Here is a 26,457-nt window from a genome sequence, read left to right as displayed (position 1 = left end):
CAGTGAGAGGCCCGCGTACCGCAAAAAAAAAAAAAAAAAAAAAAAGTTTGCAGAGCCCCGGGCACACAGCCAGGGCCTCGCATGCCCATGAAACTCCGCGCTGGGCTCGTTCACGGTGGGAACATCCAGATCCAATCCCCGCCAGAGACAAGCAGAGGCTGAGTCAGGTGCCAACTGCTCAGGCACTAAACTCCACTCACTCCGTATTCCAGACGGCTGCGCCCGCGTCCCGGGCAGAAATCTGCTGCCTCGAATAGGAACAAAGCACCAGTTGGAGTCTGATTTCCAGCTTGGATCTCCAGGGCTTCCACCGTCCCCAAAGCGCCTTGCAACGCGCTCAGAAATCGTGCTTCGACTTGGATCACTCCGACGCCGAGGACAATAAAAGCCATCGGCGGGGCCACCACAGCAGTGGGTACGCAGCCTCAGAGGGCCTTTTACCGCTGCAGAAATCAAATCGACCTCTGCGCTCTGTGTGTCCCCTGCTCACATTTTCACTGGGTGGGTATTTTTACCCCAGTTCAAAGTGTGGAACAACATCCAAACTGAATCAGACCGGAGCTAACCTTGACAAATGGACCTTCCATTCTCGGCTAGTGCCTGAAATGAGGGAAGGCGGGAGAAGAGGGGTCCCTTTTACGCTGATCGCGTATCACATTCACGGCTGGTGGCCTTCATTTTGACACCCGCGTACACTGAGCTCACGTAGGACCTACAGTGAGAAGACCATTCGACAAGAGACCTCGCTCCCGCCCCCTCTCGGGGCCTCAGTTTCCTCATCTGCAAATGAGAGTCAATTCTCATGTGATTTCTTTGGGGAGGAGGCATGGCACAGCCTCGGAGCCAGAGAGCTGGGCCTGCAGCTGGAGGCCTCGGCGCTGAGTCACCCTATCTGAAGCACAGCCCACTGCCCGCCCCAGCGACAGGAGGGAACACACAAGACAGGACATGATGCTGAGGGTGCGCCTGTGACCTGACTCGGGGGTGGGGCAGGGGAGGCGGGGCCCCTGATGCTGGGGGGGTGTGAGCTACACATGCAGCACAGGGTCGCACCAGGGCCAATCTCTGGGCCAGGCCTCCCCAGACCAGCCCCTTCTGTCTCTTCTAAGGCTTGCTTACCTAAGCCAAACCTTTCTGCTTGAAATTATGCGACTGCGTCTCTGTCACTTACCACCAAAACGATCCTGACCAGCGCCTCTCTGGCTCAAAGCTGAGACCTCTCCTTCCACAAGGAAGTAAAAAGGATTTCTTGGGGCTTCCCTGGTGGCGCAGTGGTTGTGCGTCCGCCTGCGGATGCAGGGGAACCGGGCTCGCGCCCTGGTCAGGGAGGATCCCACACAGAGGGAGGCCCGCGTACCGAAAAAAAAAAAAAAAAAAAAAAAAAAAAAGGATTTCTTTTAAGTCTCACCGCATTCAAATGCAAGGCCCCAGACCTGGTTTGTCTTGGTTTGGAGGTTTTGTTTTGTTCCTCTTTGGTGGGTTTCCGGAAGAGGCTGCTCTCACACATCTCTGGGACGGGAAGGACCCTGAGTGTCAGGGGGAGATGGACACCCATGACCAGGGCCACACCCTGCTCCAAAGAACAACCCCTCCCGGCACCGAATGCCCCCACGTGAACAGCCAGGCCCGCGTACCGCAAAAAAAAAAAAAAAAAAAAAAAAAAAAAAAGGATTTCTTTTAAGTCTCACCGCATTCAAATGCAAGGCCCCAGACCTGGTTTGTCTTGGTTTGGAGGTTTTGTTTTGTTTCTCTTTGGTGGGTTTCCGGAAGAGGCTGCTCTCACACATCTCTGGGACGGGAAGGACCCTGAGTGTCAGGGGGGAGATGGACACCCATGACCAGGGCCACACCCTGCTCCAAAGAGCAACCCCTCCCGGCACCGAATGCCCCCACGTGAACAACCCTGCTGCCCTCCTGTCACGCTGCAGCAGAGCTCCGTTACTCGGACTACTTTGCCAGGCATCTTCTGTAGAAACAAATACATCTGGTTGTTTTTGTAAGAGGAGGCCCAGAACGGAGCAGGCCTCCCCGTGGTGCGTGACTGGCCTGGCACTGATCCTCGAGCTGAGTGGACAGTACCACCTCTGCCAACGGTGGTCACGGCCAGAGAGGGGCCCGGGACTCACCCGTCACAATCCTGGCCACTCCCCCCATGTTCCAACCAGACACTGTCTTCCTATCCTAGGGCTGCTCTAAGGAAGTACACACACTGGGCAGCTTCAACAATAGAAGTGAATTGTCTTACAGTCCGGAGACTGGAGGTCCAAGATGCAGGGCTGGTTTCTCCTGAGGGCTCTCTGCTGGTCTTGCAGACGGCTGCCTTCTCCCTGTGTCCTCACTGCTTCCCTCCCTGTGTGTCTGTGTCCCGATTTCCCCTTTTTATAAGGACATCATTCACATTGGGTGAGGGTCCAGCCTATGACCTAACTCTGACCTAATCACCTCTTTAGAGACCCTACCCCCAAGTAAGATCACGCTGAGGCAGCAGGGGTTAGGACTTCAGAGCCTGAACGTGGGGGGGCCCAACTCACGACCTCCTTCCCCTCTCGCCTGTCAGCCTTCCCACGAGCTGTTCCCTCGGTCTGTCCCCACCCTTCCTGCTAAAGGCAACTCAACCTCCAGCTCAGAGCCCAAGTACCACCCCTGCAGGGGCACCTGCCTCCCCAACCCCAGGCCAGGGCTGGACCCACTACGTGTGCTAAGGTCCCCTCGTCCCTGGGGAGCATGAGGGTGGGGGGTCTGGCCTGTCTGTTCTGGGACCACCTGGAACAGGGGCTGTGCCGGCACAGTCCAGGCTCTATTCCCAAGGCTGCTCAACTAAGGCATGAATGAATGAAGGAATGAATGAAGGAATGAATGACTCATGGCATTTTCACAGTAGTCCCTATAGAAGGCAGCGGAAGAGGCACAAGTCTGGCCCATCCTCTCTCAGTCACTCCCCAAATGTCATTAAAACCACATCCTGGAGTGCCCGGGGGCCCAGGTACTCTCCCGAGCTTCCAAGGTATCGTCCACAGCGAGGAGTGGGCAGAGGCTCACCTGCGTCCCAGCTCCTCCCGGACAAGCCGTGGGGCCCCCCTCCTCTCTGTCTTTTCTCCTCATCTGCAAAATGGGATCACAACACGCCCACACCCAACACGCTGCTGTGAGGACGGAGGAGTTGACTGTGTGCAGTGCTGGGGAGGGTGCTGGCTCGGGGAGGCATCCAAAATGAGAAGGAAGATAAACCACAGCTTCCGCCAGGCTGCCCTACGGTCAGGCTGTGCCCCAGCCTTCCGCGTAGGACCTCCTTAATCCTCAGGGTCATCGGAGATCAGGCTGCCACCCGCCGCCCTCACCGATAAGGTCCCTGAGGCTCGGTCAGCAGACTCTGGCCTTGAAACCTAGCAGGACCCTGCGCGGGTTCCCGGGTACAAAACCCTGTTGCTAAATAACCAAGGGAGCTTTTCTGGCCCCGTTAGTCTCGCCTCAGGTGGTGTCTTGGTTGCTCCTCCCTTAATAGGCAACTGTTCGAACCTGCCCTTTGGAACTCAGGGAAGGTCCTGGAGGCTAGAGTCTTGCCTACAAGAAGCGGGGCGGGGGGCGGGGGGACAGAAAGTCTTCCGCGCCCAGGAGCCCACGGGGTCCTGCTCGGTTTCAGCCTCAGCCTTCCAGTCCCCAGCAGCGCCGTCCTGAACCCGTGAAGGAAACGAGCCGATGAGAACACCCTGTGGTCCCGCCAGGGATTCTGCAGAACCGTCCTGTTAGCGCACCACTCCTGCTGACATGACCAGGGTAGTAAGTGCCCGCTGAGCCTGCGCGTCCGGAGCCTGTGCTCCGCAACGGGAGAGGCCACAACAGAGGGAGGCCCGCGTACCGCAAAAAAAAAAAAAAAAAAAAAAAAAAAAGGATTTCTTTTAAGTCTCACCCCATTCAAATGCAAGGCCCCAGACCTGGTTTGTCTTGGTTTGGAGGTTTTGTTTTGTTTCTCTTTGGTGGGTTTCCGGAAGAGGCTGCTCTCACACATCTCTGGGACGGGAAGGACCCTGAGTGTCAGGGGGAGATGGACACCCATGACCAGGGCCACACCCTGCTCCAAAGAACAACCCCTCCCGGCACCGAATGCCCCCACGTGAACAGCCCTGCTGCCCTCCTGTCACGCTGCAGCAGAGCTCCGTTACTCGGACTACTTTGCCAGGCATCTTCTGTAGAAACAAATACATCTGGTTGTTTTTGTAAGAGGAGGCCCAGAACGGAGCAGGCCTCCCCGTGGTGCGTGACTGGCCTGGCACTGATCCTCGAGCTGAGTGGACAGTACCACCTCTGCCAACGGTGGTCACGGCCAGAGAGGGGCCCGGGACTCACCCGTCACAATCCTGGCCACTCCCCCCATGTTCCAACCAGACACTGTCTTCCTATCCTAGGGCTGCTCTAAGGAAGTACACACACTGGGCAGCTTCAACAATAGAAGTGAATTGTCTTACAGTCCGGAGACTGGAGGTCCAAGATGCAGGGCTGGTTTCTCCTGAGGGCTCTCTGCTGGTCTTGCAGACGGCTGCCTTCTCCCTGTGTCCTCACTGCTTCCCTCCCTGTGTGTCTGTGTCCCGATTTCCCCTTTTTATAAGGACATCATTCACATTGGGTGAGGGTCCAGCCTATGACCTAACTCTGACCTAATCACCTCTTTAGAGACCCTACCCCCAAGTAAGATCACGCTGAGGCAGCAGGGGTTAGGACTTCAGAGCCTGAACGTGGGGGGGCCCAACTCACGACCTCCTTCCCCTCTCGCCTGTCAGCCTTCCCACGAGCTGTTCCCTCGGTCTGTCCCCACCCTTCCTGCTAAAGGCAACTCAACCTCCAGCTCAGAGCCCAAGTACCACCCCTGCAGGGGCACCTGCCTCCCCAACCCCAGGCCAGGGCTGGACCCACTACGTGTGCTAAGGTCCCCTCGTCCCTGGGGAGCATGAGGGTGGGGGGTCTGGCCTGTCTGTTCTGGGACCACCTGGAACAGGGGCTGTGCCGGCACAGTCCAGGCTCTATTCCCAAGGCTGCTCAACTAAGGCATGAATGAATGAAGGAATGAATGAAGGAATGAATGACTCATGGCATTTTCACAGTAGTCCCTATAGAAGGCAGCGGAAGAGGCACAAGTCTGGCCCATCCTCTCTCAGTCACTCCCCAAATGTCATTAAAACCACATCCTGGAGTGCCCGGGGGCCCAGGTACTCTCCCGAGCTTCCAAGGTATCGTCCACAGCGAGGAGTGGGCAGAGGCTCACCTGCGTCCCAGCTCCTCCCGGACAAGCCGTGGGGCCCCCCTCCTCTCTGTCTTTTCTCCTCATCTGCAAAATGGGATCACAACACGCCCACACCCAACACGCTGCTGTGAGGACGGAGGAGTTGACTGTGTGCAGTGCTGGGGAGGGTGCTGGCTCGGGGAGGCATCCAAAATGAGAAGGAAGATAAACCACAGCTTCCGCCAGGCTGCCCTACGGTCAGGCTGTGCCCCAGCCTTCCGCGTAGGACCTCCTTAATCCTCAGGGTCATCGGAGATCAGGCTGCCACCCGCCGCCCTCACCGATAAGGTCCCTGAGGCTCGGTCAGCAGACTCTGGCCTTGAAACCTAGCAGGACCCTGCGCGGGTTCCCGGGTACAAAACCCTGTTGCTAAATAACCAAGGGAGCTTTTCTGGCCCCGTTAGTCTCGCCTCAGGTGGTGTCTTGGTTGCTCCTCCCTTAATAGGCAACTGTTCGAACCTGCCCTTTGGAACTCAGGGAAGGTCCTGGAGGCTAGAGTCTTGCCTACAAGAACCGGGGCGGGGGGCGGGGGGACAGAAAGTCTTCCGCGCCCAGGAGCCCACGGGGTCCTGCTCGGTTTCAGCCTCAGCCTTCCAGTCCCCAGCAGCGCCGTCCTGAACCCGTGAAGGAAACGAGCCGATGAGAACACCCTGTGGTCCCGCCAGGGATTCTGCAGAACCGTCCTGTTAGCGCACCACTCCTGCTGACATGACCAGGGTAGTAAGTGCCCTCTGCACCTCTTTTAATCGGGTGTATCCAAGGGGCTGCGTAAGGAGATAACGTGTCACCGAGACAGCCTGCCTCCGCTTCATGACTGCACCATCCTCTGTGCCCGGACCCCCCGGCCTCTATCCGATTTGCCAGGTAGCCACTTGAGAGCCGACCTGGTCCACCTCCAGGGACTTGGGCTCACCCCCTCCTGCAGTCAGCCCCGCATGCCCGCTGCCGTAGGCCAAGCGCAGGCAGGGGCACGGGCTCCCCTGGCTGTCAACGACATCCAACCACGAGGGCGAGGCCCCAGCAAAGTGGCAAGAACCAGGCAAGTGGGCAAGAGAGAGGGGCCCTGAAGTGCGGGAACCAGGCACTGCTCGGGCTGCACGCTCAGGTAGAAACCTGGCATACAGAACAGTTCCATTTATAACAGCATCCAAAGACACAGATCACCCAGGGACAAATCTAACCAACGAGGCAAAGACTTGCACACTGAGAGCTACATAACCCCACGAAAGGAAACGAAGGAAGAAAGACCTAAATAAATGGAAAGACCTCCGCGTTCAGGGACCGGAAGACTTAATAATGTTAAGACAACGATACAACCCAATCTCGAAATTCAATGCAATCCCTATCAAAATGCCGGTGGCAATTTTTACAGGAACAAAATATCCACCCTAAAATTCATACGGACTCTCAAAGGACCCTGGATAGGCAAAGCAATCTTGAAAAAGAAAGAAGGACAAAGTGGGGGAAATTTACTACAAAGCTGCAGACAGTCTGATGATGGCATAGGCTAGACACACAGACCAATGGACTAGAACAGAGCCCGAAATACACTCACAGCCGATGGCCAACTGGTTTTCAGCAAGGGGGTCAAGGTCATTCAGCGGGGAATGAAGAGTGGACAGCAAGAGCGAGGGGGGGCGTCAATACCACGAGGGTTGGGCCAGCGTCCAGGGCAGGGCCACTCCACTGGTCGCCCGTCCCACCCTGGTAGCTGGTCTTGAGGGAGCTCAGGAAATGCACAGATGAATGACCTTGTGCCCGGAAGGCTGCACAATTAACGAATAACAATGAACAAACCAGAGAGCTGAGAACCCGGGTTGGAGCACCCAACACCAGAGCCAACAATAAATCCCTCAAAGGTACTCGGGCCCCTTAACCCCCACCGACTCATTCCCCTTCCCTGCATCTCTCAGAGCAACGTTTGAAAATTATCCTCTTGACCCCGTGGGTCATAAAATCAGTTCTGAAAGCTGTGACCAGCACATTTCTCTAATGAAATGAAACTGAATCAAATAGAAAAAGTCAACGTGCTTCCTGGAGGATACCCCATCCTCCCCCCGCCAGGTTAAGGATCCCACCTTGGAAACATGCAAGGAAACTGATCCATGATTGCAGGGAGCCAGGACAAGCTCTGAGCTCCGGCTCTCAGCCGCCCACTATTTTTTTTTAACAGCTTTATTGAGATAGAATTCACACCCCATGCAAATCGCCCTTTTAAAGTGTGCAGTTCCATGATTTTTGGTATATTCAGAGTTTTGTAACCATCACCACAATCAATTTAAGAACGTTTCCATCACTCCAAAAAGAAACTCTGGATCCATCACGAGTCACTCCCATCTCTCCTGCACACGGCCCCTGTCAATCACGAGTCTAGTTTCTGTCTCTGTGAATTTGCCTACTCTGGACGTTCCATACGAATAGAGTTGCACAATATGTGGCCCTCTGTGTCTGGCTTCTTTCACTGAGCATGATGTTTTCAAGGTTGATCCCTGCTGCAGCCTGTGTCAGTACATTGCTCCTTTTTATTGCCAAATAATATTCCACTGCATGGATAGGCCACACTGTGTGTTTCCATTCAGCTGTTGATGGACATTCGGGTTGTGTCTCCGCTTCGCGGCAACCGCGAATAATGAGCAGAGACCTGGCATAACCCTTAAACAAACAGAAATCTCTTCAGCGGCAACGCTCACACTCTGCTTCTGATCGAGCCAGCCAAGTGTTCACGAAAAGGATATTCTTTTCTTCCGAAGGGTTTTCAAAACAAGAAAGTTAAAGGCAGCCTGCAAGTAGGGCTCTCAGCAAGAAAAGCTAAATAATCATTGTAGAAACGTGTCCTTGCCACGGGGCCTGAGCAAAAAATAAAACAAAACCAAGCCGAGCTGCACATAATAAGATTGAAATTCTGTGTGCAGCTCCAACAAAATTTCAAATCATTAAAATCTCATTATACTAATAATATGTTCCCTAGATCAACTTAACTAAAACACTGTCTTCTCCTAACAAAGTGCAGACATCCTCAGAAGCAGCAGCAGCTCAGGGAGTTTGAGGATGAAGGCGCAGATCCCGGGGCACCGTCTTCCGTCCCATCCCTGCACCTGTGTGCAGCCTGGACCCAATCGGCCAGCTGGCAGAAATGACACTGACTGGGCTCTGGCTCCTGAGTTCCCACCCCTTCACTTGATTTCTTCTCTCAAGTTTTCTTAAATGGAAGCAACTATCCAAATAGGTCATGATGGTCTTATTATATTTTATTATTTCTGTCCAGTTACCACCAGCCCACGGCCTTCTCTTTCTGCACCTCTTCTGTATTTGATGGATAAAGTGGGGAGTGGCCGTAACGGTAATGATGATGAGAATGCTGGCTAACACCTGTGTAGAGCTTATTATGTGCCTAACCCAGGCGTTTTCCCCAATTTTTACAATTACAATTTTCAAACGTGTAGAAACGTGTAAAGAACTTGACCGTGAACACCTGTACACCCACTGCCTGGAGTCTACCACTAACATTTTTCTGTAACTGTTTCATTATGTATCCATCCATCCCTCTATCTATCCAGAAATCTATCTGTATTAGTTGGCTGTGGCTCCCTTAACACATTACCACAAATGCAGTGGCTTAAAACAATATAAATTTATTATCTTATAGTTCTGGGGATCAGAAGTCCAAAACAGGTTTCCTTGGCTAACATCAAGATGTCAGCAGAGCTGTGCTCCTTCTGGAGGTGTAAGGGGAATCCGCTTCTTCGTTTTTCCAGCTTCTAGAGGTGCCAACGTTCCTTGGCTTGAGGCCCTGCATCACTCCAACCTCTGATTCCATCGACACACCTCTCTCCCTTACACTGACCTCCTGCCTCCCTCCTGTGAGGACCCTATGCCCACCTGGACGATCCAGGATCATCTCCCCATCTCAGGTTCCTTCACTTAATCACATCTGCTAAGTCCTTTTTACCACGTCAAGGTCATGCAGTCACAGGCGCTGGGTATTGGGATGTGGACATCACTGGGGGCCTGCCACACCATTTTAATTTTTCTGTATTTCAAAGTAAACTGCAGACAGGGATGCCTCTCCCCCTAAATATATACACATCACTAACTAGAGTACAGTGTTTATTTATAATCCTTTTCTTCTTTCTAGTTAAAATGTGCGTACACTGAAATGCACATTCTTCAGTGCACATTCAAGGGGTTTTGACAAATGCGTGCCCCTGTGTCTCTTAAACCCCTATCAAGATAGAGGACATTTTCACAGTCACAGAAGATTCTGTCCCGCCCCTCCCCAGCCAGGCCCCATCCCACTCCAGAGGCAACCACCAGAGATTAGCTGTGTCCATCTAGAACCCCTTCTCCCGAGAAACGGAGTCACAGTACGTGCTCCTTGGGTCTGGTTTCTTTTGCTCGGCAGAGCAGGGTTTTTTTGTTTGTTTTGCGGTACGCGGGCCTCTCACTGCTGTGGCCTCTCCCGTTGCGGAGCACAGGCTCTGGACGCGCAGGTCCAGCGGCCACGGCTCACGGGCCCAGCCGCTCCGCGGCACGTGGGATCCTCCCGGACCGGGGCACGAACCCGCGTCCCCTGCATCGGCAGGCGGACGCTCAACCACCGCGCCACCAGGGAAGCCCCCAAGCACAGCAGTTTTGAGAGTCACTGTGTCGCGTGCGCTGGTACCCGCTCCTTCTCATGGCCCAGCAGCCCCGCCCACCTCTCCATTCTCCTGTTGATGGGCAGCAGTCTCCGGGTCTTAGTTATCCTGAGTAAAGCTGCTACGAACATTCTGGTACAAGTCTTCGTATGCGCACAGGTTTCTATGTCTCTTAACTAAATATCTCAGACTGGAATTGCTGGGTCACAGGGAGGATGTAGGTTTAGTTCTTCGAGAAACTACCAAACTGACCTCCTAAGTGATGACACCACCGTAAACCCCTCCCCCCAGCGAGTATGAGCGTTCCAGTTCCTCCACATCCTCGCCGAGTCCCGGTGGGATCATTTCAGCCATGCTGGCAGGTGTGGAGTATGTCCCTCTGCTTCTAATTTGTGGTTCATTCCCCAGGCGACTAACGATGCTGAGGCCAAGGTCTTTTCCAGACGCATGCTGGCCATTCGTGCATCTTCTCTGATGGAGCGTCTGTTCAAACCTTGATTCTTTTATCGTGTTGTCTTTCTATTATTGGTTGAAGGAGTCCTTTATATATCCTCGACATCAGTCCTTTATCAGACATGTATTTTGAAAATTGGGATAATGGTGATTTACAATAAGAAATATATATGTTTGATCTTCATCCGAATTCCTGGCCCTAGCTCCTAAAACCCTAGGCATTTCCTAAGTGTGATAAGAGTGATAAAGATGTCTTATGTGAATGAGGTAACTTTTGAAAAACCCCTAGGTAACCTAAGGACGGAGGCTGGTTGCCAGGGGAACCAACCATGGGATTAGAGAGTTGGTACTTTCCGGGCCTCCCCCAAACTTCCAAGGGGGAGGGAGGGGCTAGAGATTGATTTGGGCAATCTCTCATGGCCAATGAATTAATCAATCGTGCCTATGTAATGAAGCCTCCATAAACGTCCAGAAGGACTCGGTTCAGAGAGCCTCTGGGTCGGTGAACAAAGGAGGTACTGGGTGAGTAGGGCACCCCATTCCCCACACCTCGCCCTGTGCATCTCTTCCAGCTGCCTGTTCCTGAGTTATATCCTTTTATGATGAACCGGTAACCTAGTGAGTAAAATGTTTCTCTGCGTCCTGTGAGCCGCTCTAGCAAATTAATCAAACCCAAGGAGGGGGTCGTGGAAACCTCTGATTTATACCCAGTCGGTCAGAAGCACAGGTAGTAAATAACCTGAACTTGGCATTAGCATCCGAAGTAGGGGGCAGTCTTGTGGGACTGAGTCCTTAACTTGTGGAATCTGATGCCATCTCCAGATAGATAGTGCCAGAACCGAACTGATACCAGTCAGAGAATTACCTGGTGTGGACAAAAAACCCACACACATCGGCATTGGTGTCAGAATCACAGCTGGTGATCAGAAGTGGAATTGGTACCCAAATCATGGGAATATTTTCTCCCATGCTATCACCTGATCAGGCCCAGCTGAATTTACATCATTTCATTTAATAACTCACTCAATTCCCCAATAACCCTATGGGTTAAGTACTCTTTACAGAAGAGGAAACCGAGGCTCAGGGTAGTACCTTCCCCCAGGTCAAAGCCCCAGAGCGCAGCAGAATGAGTTGCAACCCTCAAAGGTGGGTCGCAAGTTCAGTGGCCGTAAACACTGCACAGACTGCCTCTTGCTCACTCAGCAAATACACAAAGACCACGCTAAGTGGCCGAGAGCATTTCTTATCATCTCTGGAGAAGAGATGACGACGACACTCCAGGCCGGGCGACCCAAGCTAGCGGGAGACAGTCACAGAGCCTTCCACCTCTGGCAGGAAGGCACAGGCCGTGGTGGGTGATGGGGCAGCGCAGGGCCCCCACCTGCTGGAGGCTGACATTTAAGCTGATGGGGCAGAGAGGGAACAGCACACGTGAGGGCCCAGAGCCAAGGAAGACGGAGGAGACTGGGGGAGAGCTGGGCAGGCAACGGAGGACCAGCGCGGACCTGGACCAGGTCCTGGAGCAGCACCAAGTCGCCGGGGTTCTGTCTTCTTTCTGCAAATGCCAACGAGTCCATTCAGCACAAAATGGATCTCATTCGTCTCCTCGGGAGCACCTTCCTCCCACCAGGGCTGAGTGCATCTCAAATGCCAGGAATGATAATGACTTTACTGTGAGCCAGATGGGAAACCTACTCGCATTTCAATCACTCTTCCAGTTGACAAGGTTGGTGGCGATTAAGAACCAAAGCTGCCAAGGTTTTAATCTCACCGGCCAGCGGCCAGCAGCCAGCAGAGTGACCTCCTGCAAAGGACTCCACTTCTCTGGGCCTCTGTTTGCTCGTCTGCAAAATGGGAATAACCATGCAGTACCCACTTCTCGGCTTTGGGTGGGATTAAACGAGTGGAGGTTAGTGCCGTGCCTGGAACGCCACAGGTGCCAACAAGCCTCGGCCACGAGCACGACCACTGTAGACTCCAGTCTGGGTGGTTTTGTTTTGTTTTGTTTTTTCTTTTAACTTTTCCCACACTTCTTCTTAGTTGATCATCTATTAAGCTTGTATATATCACGTATGGATTCGTTCAGGTCTTACTTTGAAAGATAATATTAATTTTCAAAACAAGAGAAAATAGAGGGATGAAGACACTTCCAGTGAGGTTTTGGGAAAGACGTCCCTCGAAGTCCATTTACACCAACAATGAATTTCGAACACCACAAGCACGGTGTCCCCTTCCCCAGCCTGCCCAAAGGATGCTCTGTCCACATATTTAAAGCAGCGCCTGGATGGTTCTAGCAGACTCCACGGTAATGGGAGAAGCAGCAAACTGAGGGCGGCTGGGCTTCCATCGAACCAGACAGCTGCTTCCGGGAGTGCTGGATTTGAGCAAGCCCTAGGACTTAGGAAATGTTCCGCCCCTCTTTAGCTTATTAATAACTTAATATCGGAGTAAAAGCTAGATCCTTTGGAACTGTACTTTTTCAAATGAAAGTATGAAAACGCCTAACTTATGAACATGACAGGCGTCACCTATTAAGATGGACTTACTTGTGGAAACCAACATTCCTGACCCGCTCTGCTTTACTAGCAAGTAAAGGTTCAAAGACCCAGACCAAGGACAATCATTTCAAAACGCCTAAGCTTAACAAGCAAGCATTCAACTACTAACTAACGTGCAAGCGTAAGAAACTGCTCAGATCTGCCTAATGTTCTGCTTCCTTTAGGCTGCTGACAAGGACAGAGGCCGAGGTGGGTGAGGTAGGCGAGGATGCCTGCTGAGCTGGTGTCACACTCCAGGACCACGGCGTCCCAGCTCAAATGCCTGCTCCTCTGCAAACACAGGAACTTCCGCTTCTCTGCAGTGCGCACTTCAAGGGAGCGTGCACGGTGCCGCCTGGTCACAGTGGTCCAGGACAAGAAGTAGGATCCCAACATTCCCCAAATGCAAATAATTTAAAGTACTTGTGTCACTCCGTTACCACCCGCCAACTAGCGCCTGCATGAGACACAATGTGAAAGAAGCAGCCAGAGCTGTCGACATGATACAGGACCAGAGTGAGAAGAGGTTTCTATTCTGGGGACGACAATCAGTCAGCAATTAACCCTCCCATGTACACGGCAGGCTTGACTAATTAGTCCCAGCGTTCTTCCCCCCCCATCCCCCCATCCAGATGCAGCCTCAGAATCCTTCTTAACACAGGGGCAGGCAGCCATTATCGGTCGAGCTCTCGGGTGGAAACGGCTTGCAGCCCTGCCCTACCACTAACCAGCTCTGTGTCAATATCTCACTTGTCAACATTATCAATAACTAACACTTACTGAGCACTCAATTGCTGATAAGACCTTCATCACATTTTATCCTCACATCACCTAAGGGCAAGTGCCACGTGATCCACGTGGGCTGGTCAGGCAAAGAGGCTGAGAGAGGCGGAGTAACAGACGCGCAGAGCAGGGCTGGGAGCGGAGACCCGGCTCCACCCACCGGTGTGTAGCCTCCCTCAGGGACATGCAGCCTTTCTGGGAAACAAGGAGCCCTCGTGGGCTCGGAGACACAGCGCTGGTATCTCCCCCACCTTTCCCCGCCTCACAAGTGAGGAAGTGAGGCCCCAAAGCTTTAACACTCAGAGGGCGAAACACATAGCGGCAAAAGGGGATTCCACGGCCTGACACCCAGAGGAAGCAGAAAACGAAAGGACCACTGGCTTCCCAGGGCCGATCACGTGACACTTCGGTGCCGTGAGCCCCAGAGACCAGGTGTTGCCGGAATCTGCTGCTCATTCCATTTTTTCTTTTAACCAGAAAGCGGTACCTCCTTTAATGTTACCAAGAAGCAGCATCTCCAGCCATAAAAAAGAATGAAATAATGCCATTGGCAGCAACGTGGATGGACCTAGAGATGATCATACTAAGTGACATAAGCCAGACAGAGAAAGACAAATGCCAGGTGATATGGCTTATACGTGGAATCTAAAAAAAAAGGATATAAATGAACTTTATTTACAAAACAGAAAGAGTCTCGCAGACATAGAAAACAAACTATGGTTACCAAAGAGGAAGGAGGCGGCAGGGGGGAAGAGAAATAAATTGGGAGTTTGAGATTAACATATACCCACCACTAGATATAAAATAGATAACCCACAAGGACCTACTGTATAGTATAGGGAACTATATTTAATATCTTATAATAACCTATAATGGAAAAGAATCCGAAAAAGTGTGTGTGTGTATATACATATGTGTATATACATATATATAGCTGAGTCACTTTGCTGAACACCAGAAATTAACACAACGTTGTAAATCAACTATACTTTAAAAAAAAAAAATAGTAGCATCTCAATGAGGCAAAAGCCACCAAAAGCTTCTAGAATTGATTGCAGTTCGTGTTTATATTCTTTTACCCCAACAGCACTGAGAACAGACCAGCAGATTAACACCACTAGGCCAACATGTTTATAAGGTACTCTTAGACTTACTAATATGTTTCTTCAGCCTCTACATAATATAGTAAATAATAAATATACTCAATAGGAGGTAAAGCCATTTTTCATCTGAAACCTAGGAAGTCAAGTGTACGGCTAATGCAAGGAGAAAATGTGCTTTCTTTGGGTACCTCTTTCCTGCGATGGAACTGCGTATTTGAAAATAAAAATACAGCCGGGTAAAGGCACCTGCCCTCTGCCAACCACAACAGGGGAGAAATCAATCACTTGGAGCACTTAAAATCCGCTCACAACAGGCGCTTCCCCACTTACATCTTCGAACCATCCCTTAATTATTCTGACGACTGGACAGGGAACGCGAGGGTAAAAGCAACTTCGGGATGTGCGATAAATATTAATTCCATGGGGAGGCGACAGGAATTCAAAGCTGAGCTCCTCTAACGAGTGTGAAGTTGCCAAGGCGACCTGACTCTCTGGGACCACGCAGGTATAACCGAGATGCTAGGAGGACCCCAGAGAGTTAGCTGTTCCTGAAAGGTAAGGAACATAAAGTCATGACTCCGGGCCCAGTATCACCATTTCCATTCTCTACTGAAGCAAAGTTTCCGAGAGATTTCAGTAGATGGCCAGGAAAAAAGCCCAGTGTGGGACACGCTGACGTGCCTACGTGTTTCTCTCTGAAATGCCCCGGGGTGCATCTGAACAACAGTGGAACAAACAGGGAGAAGTGCTGGATTTGAAGATTATAATCAGAATAATAGTCAAAGGAAACTTGACAAAGCCACACCAAGGCCCCTGAAAGCCACCTCCTCTCAGCCAGAGACAGGAAAACAGAACAGTGGTTTCCAGTGACTGCCTCAGGACTGCCTGCATTACAGGAGCCGACAGACTGTACCTCCCTCTCTGACCAAGAGCAGCCCCCATGGACAGAGGCAGCCCTGTTCAAAGAAGATGCCTTAGGGTTTGCAGCAAGAAACATGGCAGGGTCTGCAGAGAACCTCACAGCCCGCTGGATTCAAATAGGACCTACACTGACTTGTCTTCCCACAGAACATTCTAGAACCCATCATGTACATGGCCCCGGTCCCTCACCTGCTCACCTCCCTCCCCTTCTTTCCAGCCACCCTCTTTCCCTTCTTGTAAGTTAGGAGTCCAACCCACCTTAACCGTGATGGGTAGTCAACTGCCTGAGGGTAGATCATCAAGGCGATCACGTGAGCAAAGAGGGACTGGAAAGGCAAAGAATCCCCCAAAAGTCCCACCTCCCTGGCCAAAGGAGACCAAACGCATTACAAATCCTTTCCCTACATCTTGCAGCAAAGAAGGATACTATCCCATCTTTATTTTCACAAGGAAGTGGGAGGGTGTGCGGAGATCTGCTTAAAGAGGATGTGGAAATCACCTCAAAGTCTCTATGTGCCCCCAAAAGTTCTCTATGCAAACACCCCAAACAGCCAGAACTCTACGCCTCCCCAGGTGCCTCAGCCCCGAGAGTAACTAAGTGGGAGCAGGGTCAGGGGCCTGGAGAACCGGCCCTCATCTTATCTGTTTCTACGCGGTTCCTTCCGTCTCAGAGTGGCCTCTGGGTTGCTGCCTCTGCATCTCGTGCTGCAGCTGCCGCCTCCTCAAGTCTCAGGAATCCTGCTGCTCCCAAGCCCAGCACACTGCCTCCAGGAAGCCCGCCCTGCCTGCACCTACACTGGAGCTGCTTCCCCGCCGGTCACCCGGCTCCCATCCATTTGACACCGGCCTCTCTAAAGTAGCTGAGATTGGTCACTGGCGCCCACTGCTCCCACGTGTGGGGAAGACAGGGCCCAGTGACCGCTCCAGCTTGCCCCGAGGCTGACCACGGCCCACATACCACACCACAGTCCGGCCACTCTGAACGGCCTGCACTTCCCCAGCGGGACTAGCTGGGGTCTCCTCCAGGGCCCCTCCTCTTCTAATTCCTAGCCAGCCTTTACACGCAACCAGGGGACCACTTCCTCCAGCCAGAACCCAGAACCCCCAAATCCCGGATGTGTGTCTCCCCTGGGTGTCCGTCACCACACCGGCCTGCCCCCTCCTCACAGCGCCCACAGGCTCCTAAGGACAGGCCTGGCCCAGGTCACCGCCTGCCGCCGGCCCCCAGCCTGCCAGGTAAAGATCCTTTTCCCTGTGCCCTTAGGTCTCCGGAGCTCACGGGCACGTCCACCTTCTGCTGTGCTGGGACAGGGCCGAGGGGGCCTTCACCTTCTCCTTCCTATCTACCACCCGAAACAATTATGTTTTACCTTTTTTTTTTTTTAATTTTTATTGGAGTACAGTTGATTGACAAGGTTGTGCTGAAGCAATTACGGAGGATTTGACTGCATTTCCTTTGAACCTTCACGGAAGTTTTCCATTTCTTCTCACTCTCCGTCCCCAGAGAGGGGTGTCTGCCAAGGACATCGCATCTCCCCCCAGGACCCCCACTCACCAGGTGACTCCATGTTTGGACCACACCTGCCTGGAACCAGCTGCCCCAGCCGTGTGTGCCCGGCCTAGTGTGCCCGGTCCGGGGGAGCCGTGCGGATTCTCCCCCTCGAGAAACTGAGTTGAGGGCCCCAGGCGCTGCGCGGAGAACGGGTTCACGGGGTGGCGGGGGGAGGCTCTGGGGGGCACTTCCAGACCCTGGCAGTCGAGGGCCCCGAGGAGCTGCCCCACCCCCTGAGGCTGGTCAACCTCCTCCTGGCTCTGGAGACACCTCAGGAAAGAAACACCAGGTTTCCCCACCTCGGCACTGTTATCCGACACTGGCTGGGGCTGTCCAGTGCCTTATGCGATGTTTACCAACATTCCTGGCCCCCAGGCACTAGATGTCGCTAGCATCCCCACCCCAGCCCAGATGGGACACTGCCAATGTCCCCTGGGGGCAAAATCATCCCCACCCCACCTAGGAGCCACTGGTTTAAGCTGCCATGAAGTGGCTGCGGGGTAAGGTCGTGTTTCCTCAACTGTAAAAGGAGGGCAACACCTGAGTCACCGTGCTGTACGCCTGCACCGAGCACAACATTGTACATCAACTATATTTCAAGAAAAATTTTTAAAAATACTGATATATTTTATCCTAGAACTAGATCAACAAATAGATAAATGCATAAATCATAGCATGAGGGGAAAAGTCCCACCTTGCAGGCACCCCTGTCCAGGTGCCCTCGTTACAGAGCAGTGCTGAAGTGGGATGGTATCTGGCGACAACATGGCGTCCACGCAGCTGATCCCTCTGGAGAGTTCGGGGAGAACTGAGGGGAACGCACAGGGGTTAACGGTGGTGGTTGAAACTGAGATTCTCTCCTGGAAGTTATTTAAAGCCCACCGAAGAAACTTAATACCTTCAGCCCTCAGTTCAAGGTCGCAGCCCACCGGTGTCTCTTTAGACACCAGAAAATTCATGAGGTTTCAGTCAATATCTTGCTCATTTACCTCCATTTCTGCATCAAGTGCTCAGAAGACGACCCGGGTCAAGAGAGCCAGAAGACAAACCGCAGAGAGGGAGAGAGTGTTTGCCAAAGACGCATCTGGCGAAGGATTTGTATCCAAAATACGCCAAGAAGTCCTAAAATTCAACTAAAAGAAATCAAACTTGATTAAAAAATGGGCCAAAGATCTGAACAGACACTTCACCAAAGAAGAGGTACAGATGACACATGAGCCTAGAAAAAGACACTCCACATCGTAAGTCATTAGGGAATGAGAACCAAAAACTGCTCTAAAAAATACATTTACAAAAAAAAAAAAAAAAAGCTATGGACACCAAGGGGGAAAGGGTGGTGGGGTGAATTGGGAGATTGGGATTGACATATATACACTAATATGTATAAAATGGATAACTAACAAGAACCTGCTGTCAAAAAACTAAATTAAGTTAAATCAAATTCAAAAAAAAAAAAAACCATCAGGGAACACGAACGTCCTTAATGCTTGCTTTCCTCGGAAAAGCGGGAGGGACAGAGCCTCCAGGCTGGGCTGTGGCAGGTTTGCAGCTGTGCAGCCGGGTCACCGGTGTCTGGGCAGAGGCCGGAGGCCAGGGGCAGGCAGGGGCCTCTCATACAAATGGGTGGAGTGGGCCCCATCCCGCCCCTCCGTCCAGGGCCGCCCCGTCCCAGAGCTGGCCGCCCGCCTCTAAGGACTTTACACAGCAGCTGGGGCATCCGTCCCTGGGGCGCCCCCTTGCCCCCCTCCTGGCCCGCTGGACCTGTGGGGCTGTCACCCGTGGTCACCAGGGGGCCCTCGTGGGGAGTCTTCCTCTGCGCCTGCTGTGTGCAGCTCCAGTAAAACCGAACCACTTTAATGGGTGGCTCTTAACAGTCCCCAGGCCTTCTAAGGGGAGCTTTGGGGTTTTTTAAGTGTTCCTTGCCACCCTTCGCAACCCCCCACAGTTCGTCACAGTTCCGTTTTCTAAACCGGGCCGACACATGACACGACTTGTTTCCCTACCATAGAACATCAGCCTTAATCCACGGGCACTTCCTGCAGGGGTTCCTCCAAACCTCAGAACACATTTCCTAACATGACCTCCCCTGGAAGGTGACAGGACATTCACCCCAACGCGTCCCTCCGTGCCTCTCACAGCCACAGGTTCTGCCAACCTGGGCGGGGGCGAATGCCCCCGGCGCCCCCAGATCTCTAACTTCTCGGCAATGCCGTCCTCGTCCCGGCATCCTCCCCCCGACCTCCACCCACGCTCCTGAATTCACCGTGGACTTTCTAACAAAAAGGAAACGAAACCCACTGTGCAGCTGGCAGCGCCCGGCACACCTCGAAGCCTCCTCTTCCTGATCGGTCCCTGGCAGGCAAATGAGCGCCTCCCCACAGGGGCCCGAGCTGGGCCAGGAACTGCTCCAGCTCGTGAACCACATGACTGGCAGGGAGGGCAGGTTGCCAAGGCAACGGGCCCGCAGGAATACTGGCAATTCTCAATCACTGAGGACCTCATTCTCCAGCCTTCACACCTCGGCCTCCTGCTCCTGACTGCTTCCCCACTTCCCGCAAGACCAGACAGAAGCCACTGAGCCCTTCCAAGGCCAGTCCTCCCTGAATTCCTGCGTGCGAGCCCAATCAGTGTTTGTGACCTTCTGTTTGTATGGGGGGGGGACCCCTGAGGGTGCCAGGCACCCCAATCTTGAGAAACGAGGCAGGGGACCCAGCTAACTCACACACCCGAGCAACAACAGCTGGGACTTCCCTGGCGGTCCAGTGGTTAGGGCTCGGGGCTTTCACTACGGAGGGCGCAGGTTCAATCCCTGGGCGGGGAACTAAAAGCCCACAAGCCACGTGGTGCAGCCAAAACAACAATAACAACAACAAGAGCTGTACTACGGAAGCATGTCTCTCCTGCCGTTTTTGTGCCTATGTTATTCATCACAGGATGACTCTGACTATTGTGATTCTTGTTATACTTACGTTAAGGCAGATTGGCCCTCGATTTTCTAGGCGTACGCCAGTTCATGAAGGCAAGGACAAGCACTTCGCTTTGGAGCTTGGAGCCAGTCCACGAGTTCAGGAGTGTGCTCTTCGTATTTCAAGAGCATAAATGTCACCTATAAAAAGCTGTCATCCTCCGGAACATTCTGATGACTTGCTATTCTGTGAGAGATTGCTTTCCTGGTTCCTTCAGGTCTCAACCCAAACATCACCTGCTTTGAGGCCTTCTGTGGGCATCTGTCTGATTGCACTGTTACATCTTCCTCCTAGCACATATTATTAGGGCATGATTGGTCGGTTTTATTTATTTATTATGACTGATTCCCCGTTCCATGAAAGCGAGGGCCTTACCTATCTTTTCTTCTTAGGGTCTCACAGCAGGCAATGAATGAATTGGAAAGGGTATGACATTTGTGTTTATAACTGTCGTAAGGTATAAAGAGGAACTGAAATGATTTCGGTGAGGGTGATGAGGACTCCAAGTGAGACCGCAGATCAGAGAGGCAGCTGGAATGTCCAAGGGAAGGGTGAAGGCCATTTACCATCTTTTCGGAGGTGTGACTTGATAGAGATTAACACAAGCCAGTTTGGATCCTAAATGTCAGGCTTCAGAGAGGAGGGGCTCATTTGCTCAGAACAACTTGTTGACTGAAAAAACTGCACAACCTACAAGTTGAGAATTATGTTTTATTCGATGGACAAAACTGAGGACTTAAGCCCGGGACACAGCCTCTCAGACAGCGCTGAGGGTCCGCTCCAAAGAGGCAAGGGAGGAACCGGGATATGTAGAAGGTTTTCGCAGCAAAGACCACGTAATCAAAAGATTACTGTTAATTAAAGAAAACCAGATATCTCAAGGAATTTAGCACTTTTCTCCCTATGGGAAGATGCAAGAGTCTGGGCTCACTGAAATCATTCCTTTGATATGCACCTCAGCTACCTGGGGCCCGCTTCCTCCACTTCCTCATCCTGAGTCTCCTCGGGGTGCATCGATGCGGGGTGGCTGCAGTGCCTGAGGGCTTGGCAGTTCTTGTTTCCACCCTGAATTTCCTCAGGGCTCACCTTCCGGGATGGTTGTAGGGGCTCAAAGGCTGCAACATCCTTTGTTTACTGATATGGCAGGCAACATTTTTTCACTGATAAACTAAAGGTGAAAGGCCCTGCCCTCATGGAACTGAATCATCTAATTTGGTAAAAGCGTCCCTGGTGGGAAATGCATAGGCACCCCCCGCCACACACACACACACACAAATCCCTGGGCGGAAAGTGTGTGGGAGTACGCACATCCCTCGAGGCAAAGCATCACAGGTATCCCTAGGAATGCGCACCTCAATGGGAGAAATTAATACGGGGACACGAGTGCCTCGCAAGTATGTCCTTGGGGTGCACTCATCCCTGGGGGGTACACTCATCCTCCAGGTACAGGAAGACTTTCAGGCTCAGGTGGTCTCAGGCAGCGGTCCCCAAACGTTTTGGCACCAGCGACCGGTTTCGTGGAAGACAATTTTTCCGCAGACGGGGGTAGGAGGAAGGGATGGTTCACAGGCTAAAGCGAGCGACGGGGAGTGGCAGATGAAGGTCCCTGCTGTGCGGCCCAGGTCCTACCAGGCCGCGGCCCGGGTGTTGGGGTCCCATGGTTTAGGGAACTCACAGCACGCCCCTGACTCCGGATCCTCTCTTGTCTAATGTCCTGCCTGAGGCCAGCTCCCGCCAGCCTGTTCACAGCCACCGCAGTATAACTCACCCTCTTACCCACAGGGAATCCGGCCCAGGGGAGGAACCTCTGGGCCAGAACAAAGGAAAAATTCAGTAATGCAGCCCTGGGAGAGGCCCAGGAAACAGCCGGATTTAAAGAACACAAACAAGAGGCCAGAAGTCACATCGCTCACAACTCTAAAAACAACTTTTAAAAGGTAGGAGGTGGTAGGAAGTTTTTGAGGGTTATTTTCGTGGACACGTGGAGTCAAAAATGGAGGGGGCTCCGTCGTCCTGGCCGGGGGGCCTCGCAGCCTCTGGCCGGCCCGCTCTGCATCCCTTTCCTCTCTCCCCTCCCCGGGGCTGGGCCGCATCCCGGCCACCACACCACGCATACCCGCGGGCCCCGGGCCTTGCCCGCTCAGCACCGGTGCCCAATAAATGCTCATCGAGTGAGTGGCCACAGGGCTGAACGAGCTGGGCCTGCGGGCGGGGAAGGGGGCCCAAGAAACGGCGACTCAGGCGGCGGTGGGCACACGGGCCTGTCCTCCGCGGGCCGGGGGCTCGCCCCACATTTGCCCAACATCCTGCCCTCGGCAGGAGCTGGCGATGCGCCTTTAGACGGCGCCGGGAGCCCAAAAGGGGCTCGACGAGCCGCCGGGGAAGGGGGGTGGCCAGGCTCGCGGCTGGTTCCCGGCCGGCGTTTAAAGGTCTCGGAGGAGGAACGAGCGAGGGTCATGGGCTGTCGCGAAGGTCACGGCTGCGCGCTGCGCGGGCCGGGCGGGCGGAGGAGGCCGAGCGCGCGGGTCCCGGCGGGGCTCGGGCCGCGTGGTCCCGGCTGCCACTCAAGCGGGCCCCGGCGGGCCTCGGGGCGACAGGCGCGCGGGCGCCGGCCGGGCGGCCACCCGGCCGGGTCCGCGGGGCGGGGCGCGGCGCGGGCGCGGGCGGGAGGCCGGCGGCCGGCGCACTCACCCTCCTTGGCCTTCTTTTTCCTCGCCAGCGTGCCGCCCAGCTTGCCCAGGAACGACTCGTCCTTCTTCATCCTGTGGGGCCGCAGGGCGGGCGAGCGCAGCGGCGCGGAGGACATGGGGCGCGCGGGGAGCCCGGCAGCCGGGCGCGGGCGCAGCGCGTGGGGGAGCAGCCCTGGTCGCCGCCGCCGCTCGCCCCGGGGAGTGGCCGGGAGGGCGCGGCCCCAGCGCCGGCCCCCGCCCCCCGCCCGCCCCTGGCCCTGCGGAGCCCGCCGCCGGAGGTCTGCGCCGGCTCGGGCTCTGCGGTCACCGCTCCCAGGCCGCGGGCCGTCGGCCGTTCCCACGGTGGCCGTCACACTCACTCTCCGAGTGAAGCGGCGGTTCCGCTCCCAGTGCCGCCGCCGGGACGGACCGAGGGCACAGTCTGCCTCCTTTGGTTCTGCACGTTTGAGCCCGGGGCTCAGCCGGCTCTGGTGACCGTACCCGGGCTCCGCGGGGCCGCGAGGCAGCCAGGGCCACCACCTCTGCGCAGCCGATGTGCAGCAGAGAAGCGCACAGATAGGTCATTTCACTGGCTGAGCTTTTACCCACAGCCAGGCTTGCGGCTGGGGGAACACTTGTGACCTATCCCTGCCCTCTAGAAGCTTGCAGTATGGCGGGCAATACCCGCACATAGTACCCTGTCCTAGGGGAGCTCTGGATGTTTCCCCAAGAGGTGATGTGGAGACACAGGAAAGAGCCTTGCTATGGAATCAGGGGTAGGTGTTCAGGCGGAGGGAAAAGCAGGACCAGAAGGGACAGTGTGGGAGCTCCAGGGAGGAGAGAGAGAAGAGGACAAGGCAGGCCCTGTAAGGGCTGGAAGGCGGGGAGGGGGTTTAAGGTGGAGGTGACGTGGTGGATCCGGGTTCTACAAAGTGGACTCTGGGTGATGTGTGACCTTGGGCAGGGAAGGAGTAAAGCCAGAGGCAGGGAGACCAGTTCCGAGGTCCCGGTGACTTAGGAGGGACGTGAACACTTTCTGGAGACTCTCAAAGGTGGAAGGAGCCCCAGGCTTGGGGTGGGAACAGTCAAGGCTGTTTCCCGCTGGGCCCAGCAGGCCGGGTGGGGTCCTTCACCAGCAGATAAGAACTATCCGAGGAGGTCAGCTGGGGAGGAGCCGGGGAGTCTAGGTCCACACGTTTGGTTAACAGTGTTTTCCATCTCCCTTGGGCTGGCTCATTGCCCCACAGCACTCTGTAACTCCTCCAGTTCCCGTCAGCAAAGGTATCTGTTGGCCGAGCGGTGCCAGGCCCTGTCCTCCTGCAGGGATGCACTGACCACAGGGGCAGAGCCTTGCCCTCCAGGAGCTGGTGATCCAGGGGAACGTGCACGCCCCGAAGTTAGGAACCCAGCGAGGTGGGAGGGGAGCAGGAGGAGGAGAAGGTGCGGGAGATGAAGGGACGCAGATGCCCTTATTCTGTCGAGGGAGAAGATTCAGGCTGGAAAGGGAGAATGCCAGGGAAGACCCAGGCACCTGGGAGATGGGAGGGAAGCCAGGGATGCAGGCTGCCCGGTGTGACGAGGTGAGCGGGTGAGGCCATGAGGTCAGTGAACCCGCACAAGCGACCCTGAGCCGCTGAAGGGGTCTGAGCAGAGGGTTGATGCAGAGGATGATTGAAGCAAAACCCCCAGCCAGAGACCAATGCGGAAGCTACTGAAAGGGGCGAGGCCAGAGTTGCCTGTGGCAGAGGGAAGGAAGAGATGAGAATGAACTTTCAGGGACTTCCCTGGCGGCCCAGGGATTAAGACTCTGTGCTTCCACTGCAGGGAGTGCGGGTTCAATCCCTGGTGGGGGAACTAAGATTTCGCGTGCATGCTGCGCGGTGCAGCCAAAAGAAAAAACCCCAAAACAAAAACAATGAACTTTCAGGGCTGCAGACCACAACATGTGGGGAATAATTGGAGGCTGGGTTTAGGGACAGTGAAGGGTCAGAGGGCTCTGAGGCTTCTCACCAGCATGGCCTGATTTGGGGTGTCACTAACCACTCTGGGGGAAACACAGAAAGATGGCGAATGTGGTTACTGAGATCCTGACGGGGTCATGGCGCAGGGCTACACTGCTCTGAATGCCGAGGGAATGTCATCTAGGGCAGGGGGTCTCTGGCCCTTTTGAGAATCTGATGCTTGGTACAGACTGTCTTCTCTGGAGAAATACACGCACGAGATGCTGCACGGTGTTTCCGGGGGCCTGCGGCCACCCCGCCCTCCCAGCCACAGACCCCAGCGGGAGAGCCTGTAATCAGGGGAGAGGAGCGGAAAAGAAACCTTGGGAAGGAAAATGGGAAAGAGCCGAGGTCCTGGACGCGCTCCTGGGCATGTGGTGAGTGCCCGGTCAATAACTGATTGTTTAGATATTTCATCAGTGGGTCTGCTTTCCCAGCGGATACACAGAATTTACTATTTCCATTTGGTCCCTGCTAATTTGAACACCGCAAAGACAGGTCGGATCCTACTTCAAAAGATGCCGTTACACCACCAAAGAATCTCTCTAGAAGATACTTAAGTCCTGACAACGGCCCAGTTTGTAAGAGAAACTGACCTGGCTCTTACATGACAGTAGGGTTCTGGAATCTTGTAGACATCATGCGTATAGAAACATAATTATATTTTCAATGCAAGCGAGGTACGTATTGCTGAGAAATCCGTGCAAAGCAGTGATTTCTCGATAAACTTCACAGTTATTCCCTTGCCCGAGGTGAAGGATGGCCCTTTGCAGCCTCAACAAAAACGCTGCACTCGTGGTCTCTGTTTCCCTTGCACCTGTTGGACTGGAGAATAGTCTGATTTCTTATCAAATGCAGCTTGGAAGCTTTTTAAAAATTATTGTGTTAGTTGTGATGGTTGTTTTTTTGACTCGGGTGCACCGCAGATGACGGTCCGGAAGTGCTGTGGATGAATTTGGGTTTTTTTCAGGGTTAGAGGCTGGAGGGACCACGATCTAAACCCCAGAAACTTTCCCTCGCTCCTGGCCCGGCCCCTGGGGACTTTACACAGCATTCTCTCTGGAGCAACTTTCCAAATTGCTTTCAGAGCAGCGAACATCTATATTCACTTGAAGGCCAGAAAGTGCTGGTTGTTAATAAGAAAGAATGTAATAAGAAGCAGAAATATGATCTTAGCTCCTGTCCCCACCTACTCAGGCTTCCACTTCTTAGCATGCCGCCTACGTATAGCCCGCGCCATGGCTCTGCATGCATTTTACATTTGGAGAATAATTATGAAAATCAGATTACATGCAGCTGCCCTCATAACAGAAAACCATTTGATTTGCTTTTGAACTGTGGCTTCCAAAGGGTCCAGTTTTTTATCAACTTAATTAAGAATAAGGAACAAGCATTCTAGGAGTACGTGTTGATTCCAGGCCCTGGGCGGGGCGCCACACCGGGTGGTCTCAGGCAGCCTCAGTTCCAGGTTCTCTTGCCATTCTTTCCATCTTCCCCACAGATGGACAGGCACTGGGCACTGCAGGAAGATGTAATTTGTCCTAACACTTCAGCTGAGGCA

The 26,457-nt window shown here is 53.7% G+C and overlaps 1 protein-coding gene across 5 annotated transcripts in view; it reads right to left on the bottom strand.

Annotated features, from left to right (window-relative positions):
• PARVB (parvin beta) overlaps positions 1-23,093 on the bottom strand; it is a 116,512-nt gene extending 93,419 nt beyond the window's left edge. For 2 of the 5 annotated variants that reach the window (XM_055082360.1, XM_055082361.1), the window contains exon 1: positions 17,956-18,117. In XM_055082360.1, the coding sequence (XP_054938335.1) occupies positions 17,956-18,028 (73 nt within the window). In that variant the 5' untranslated portion in view covers positions 18,029-18,117. Of the gene's footprint in view, positions 1-17,955; positions 18,118-18,250; positions 18,395-19,559; positions 19,608-22,918 lie in introns of those variants that run through there. The other 3 variants (XM_055082362.1, XM_024127342.3, XM_028483943.2) reach the window with 3 other exon arrangements.
• Between the last annotated feature and the right edge of the window lie 3,364 nt (positions 23,094-26,457).

Source organism: Physeter macrocephalus, unplaced genomic scaffold (assembly GCF_002837175.3).
Source record: "Physeter macrocephalus isolate SW-GA unplaced genomic scaffold, ASM283717v5 random_96, whole genome shotgun sequence".
NCBI classification, from domain to species: Eukaryota; Metazoa; Chordata; class Mammalia; order Artiodactyla; family Physeteridae; genus Physeter; species Physeter macrocephalus.
The sequence above is the reverse complement of the archived record's forward strand: the minus strand, read 5'-3'. Positions and strand labels throughout refer to the sequence as shown.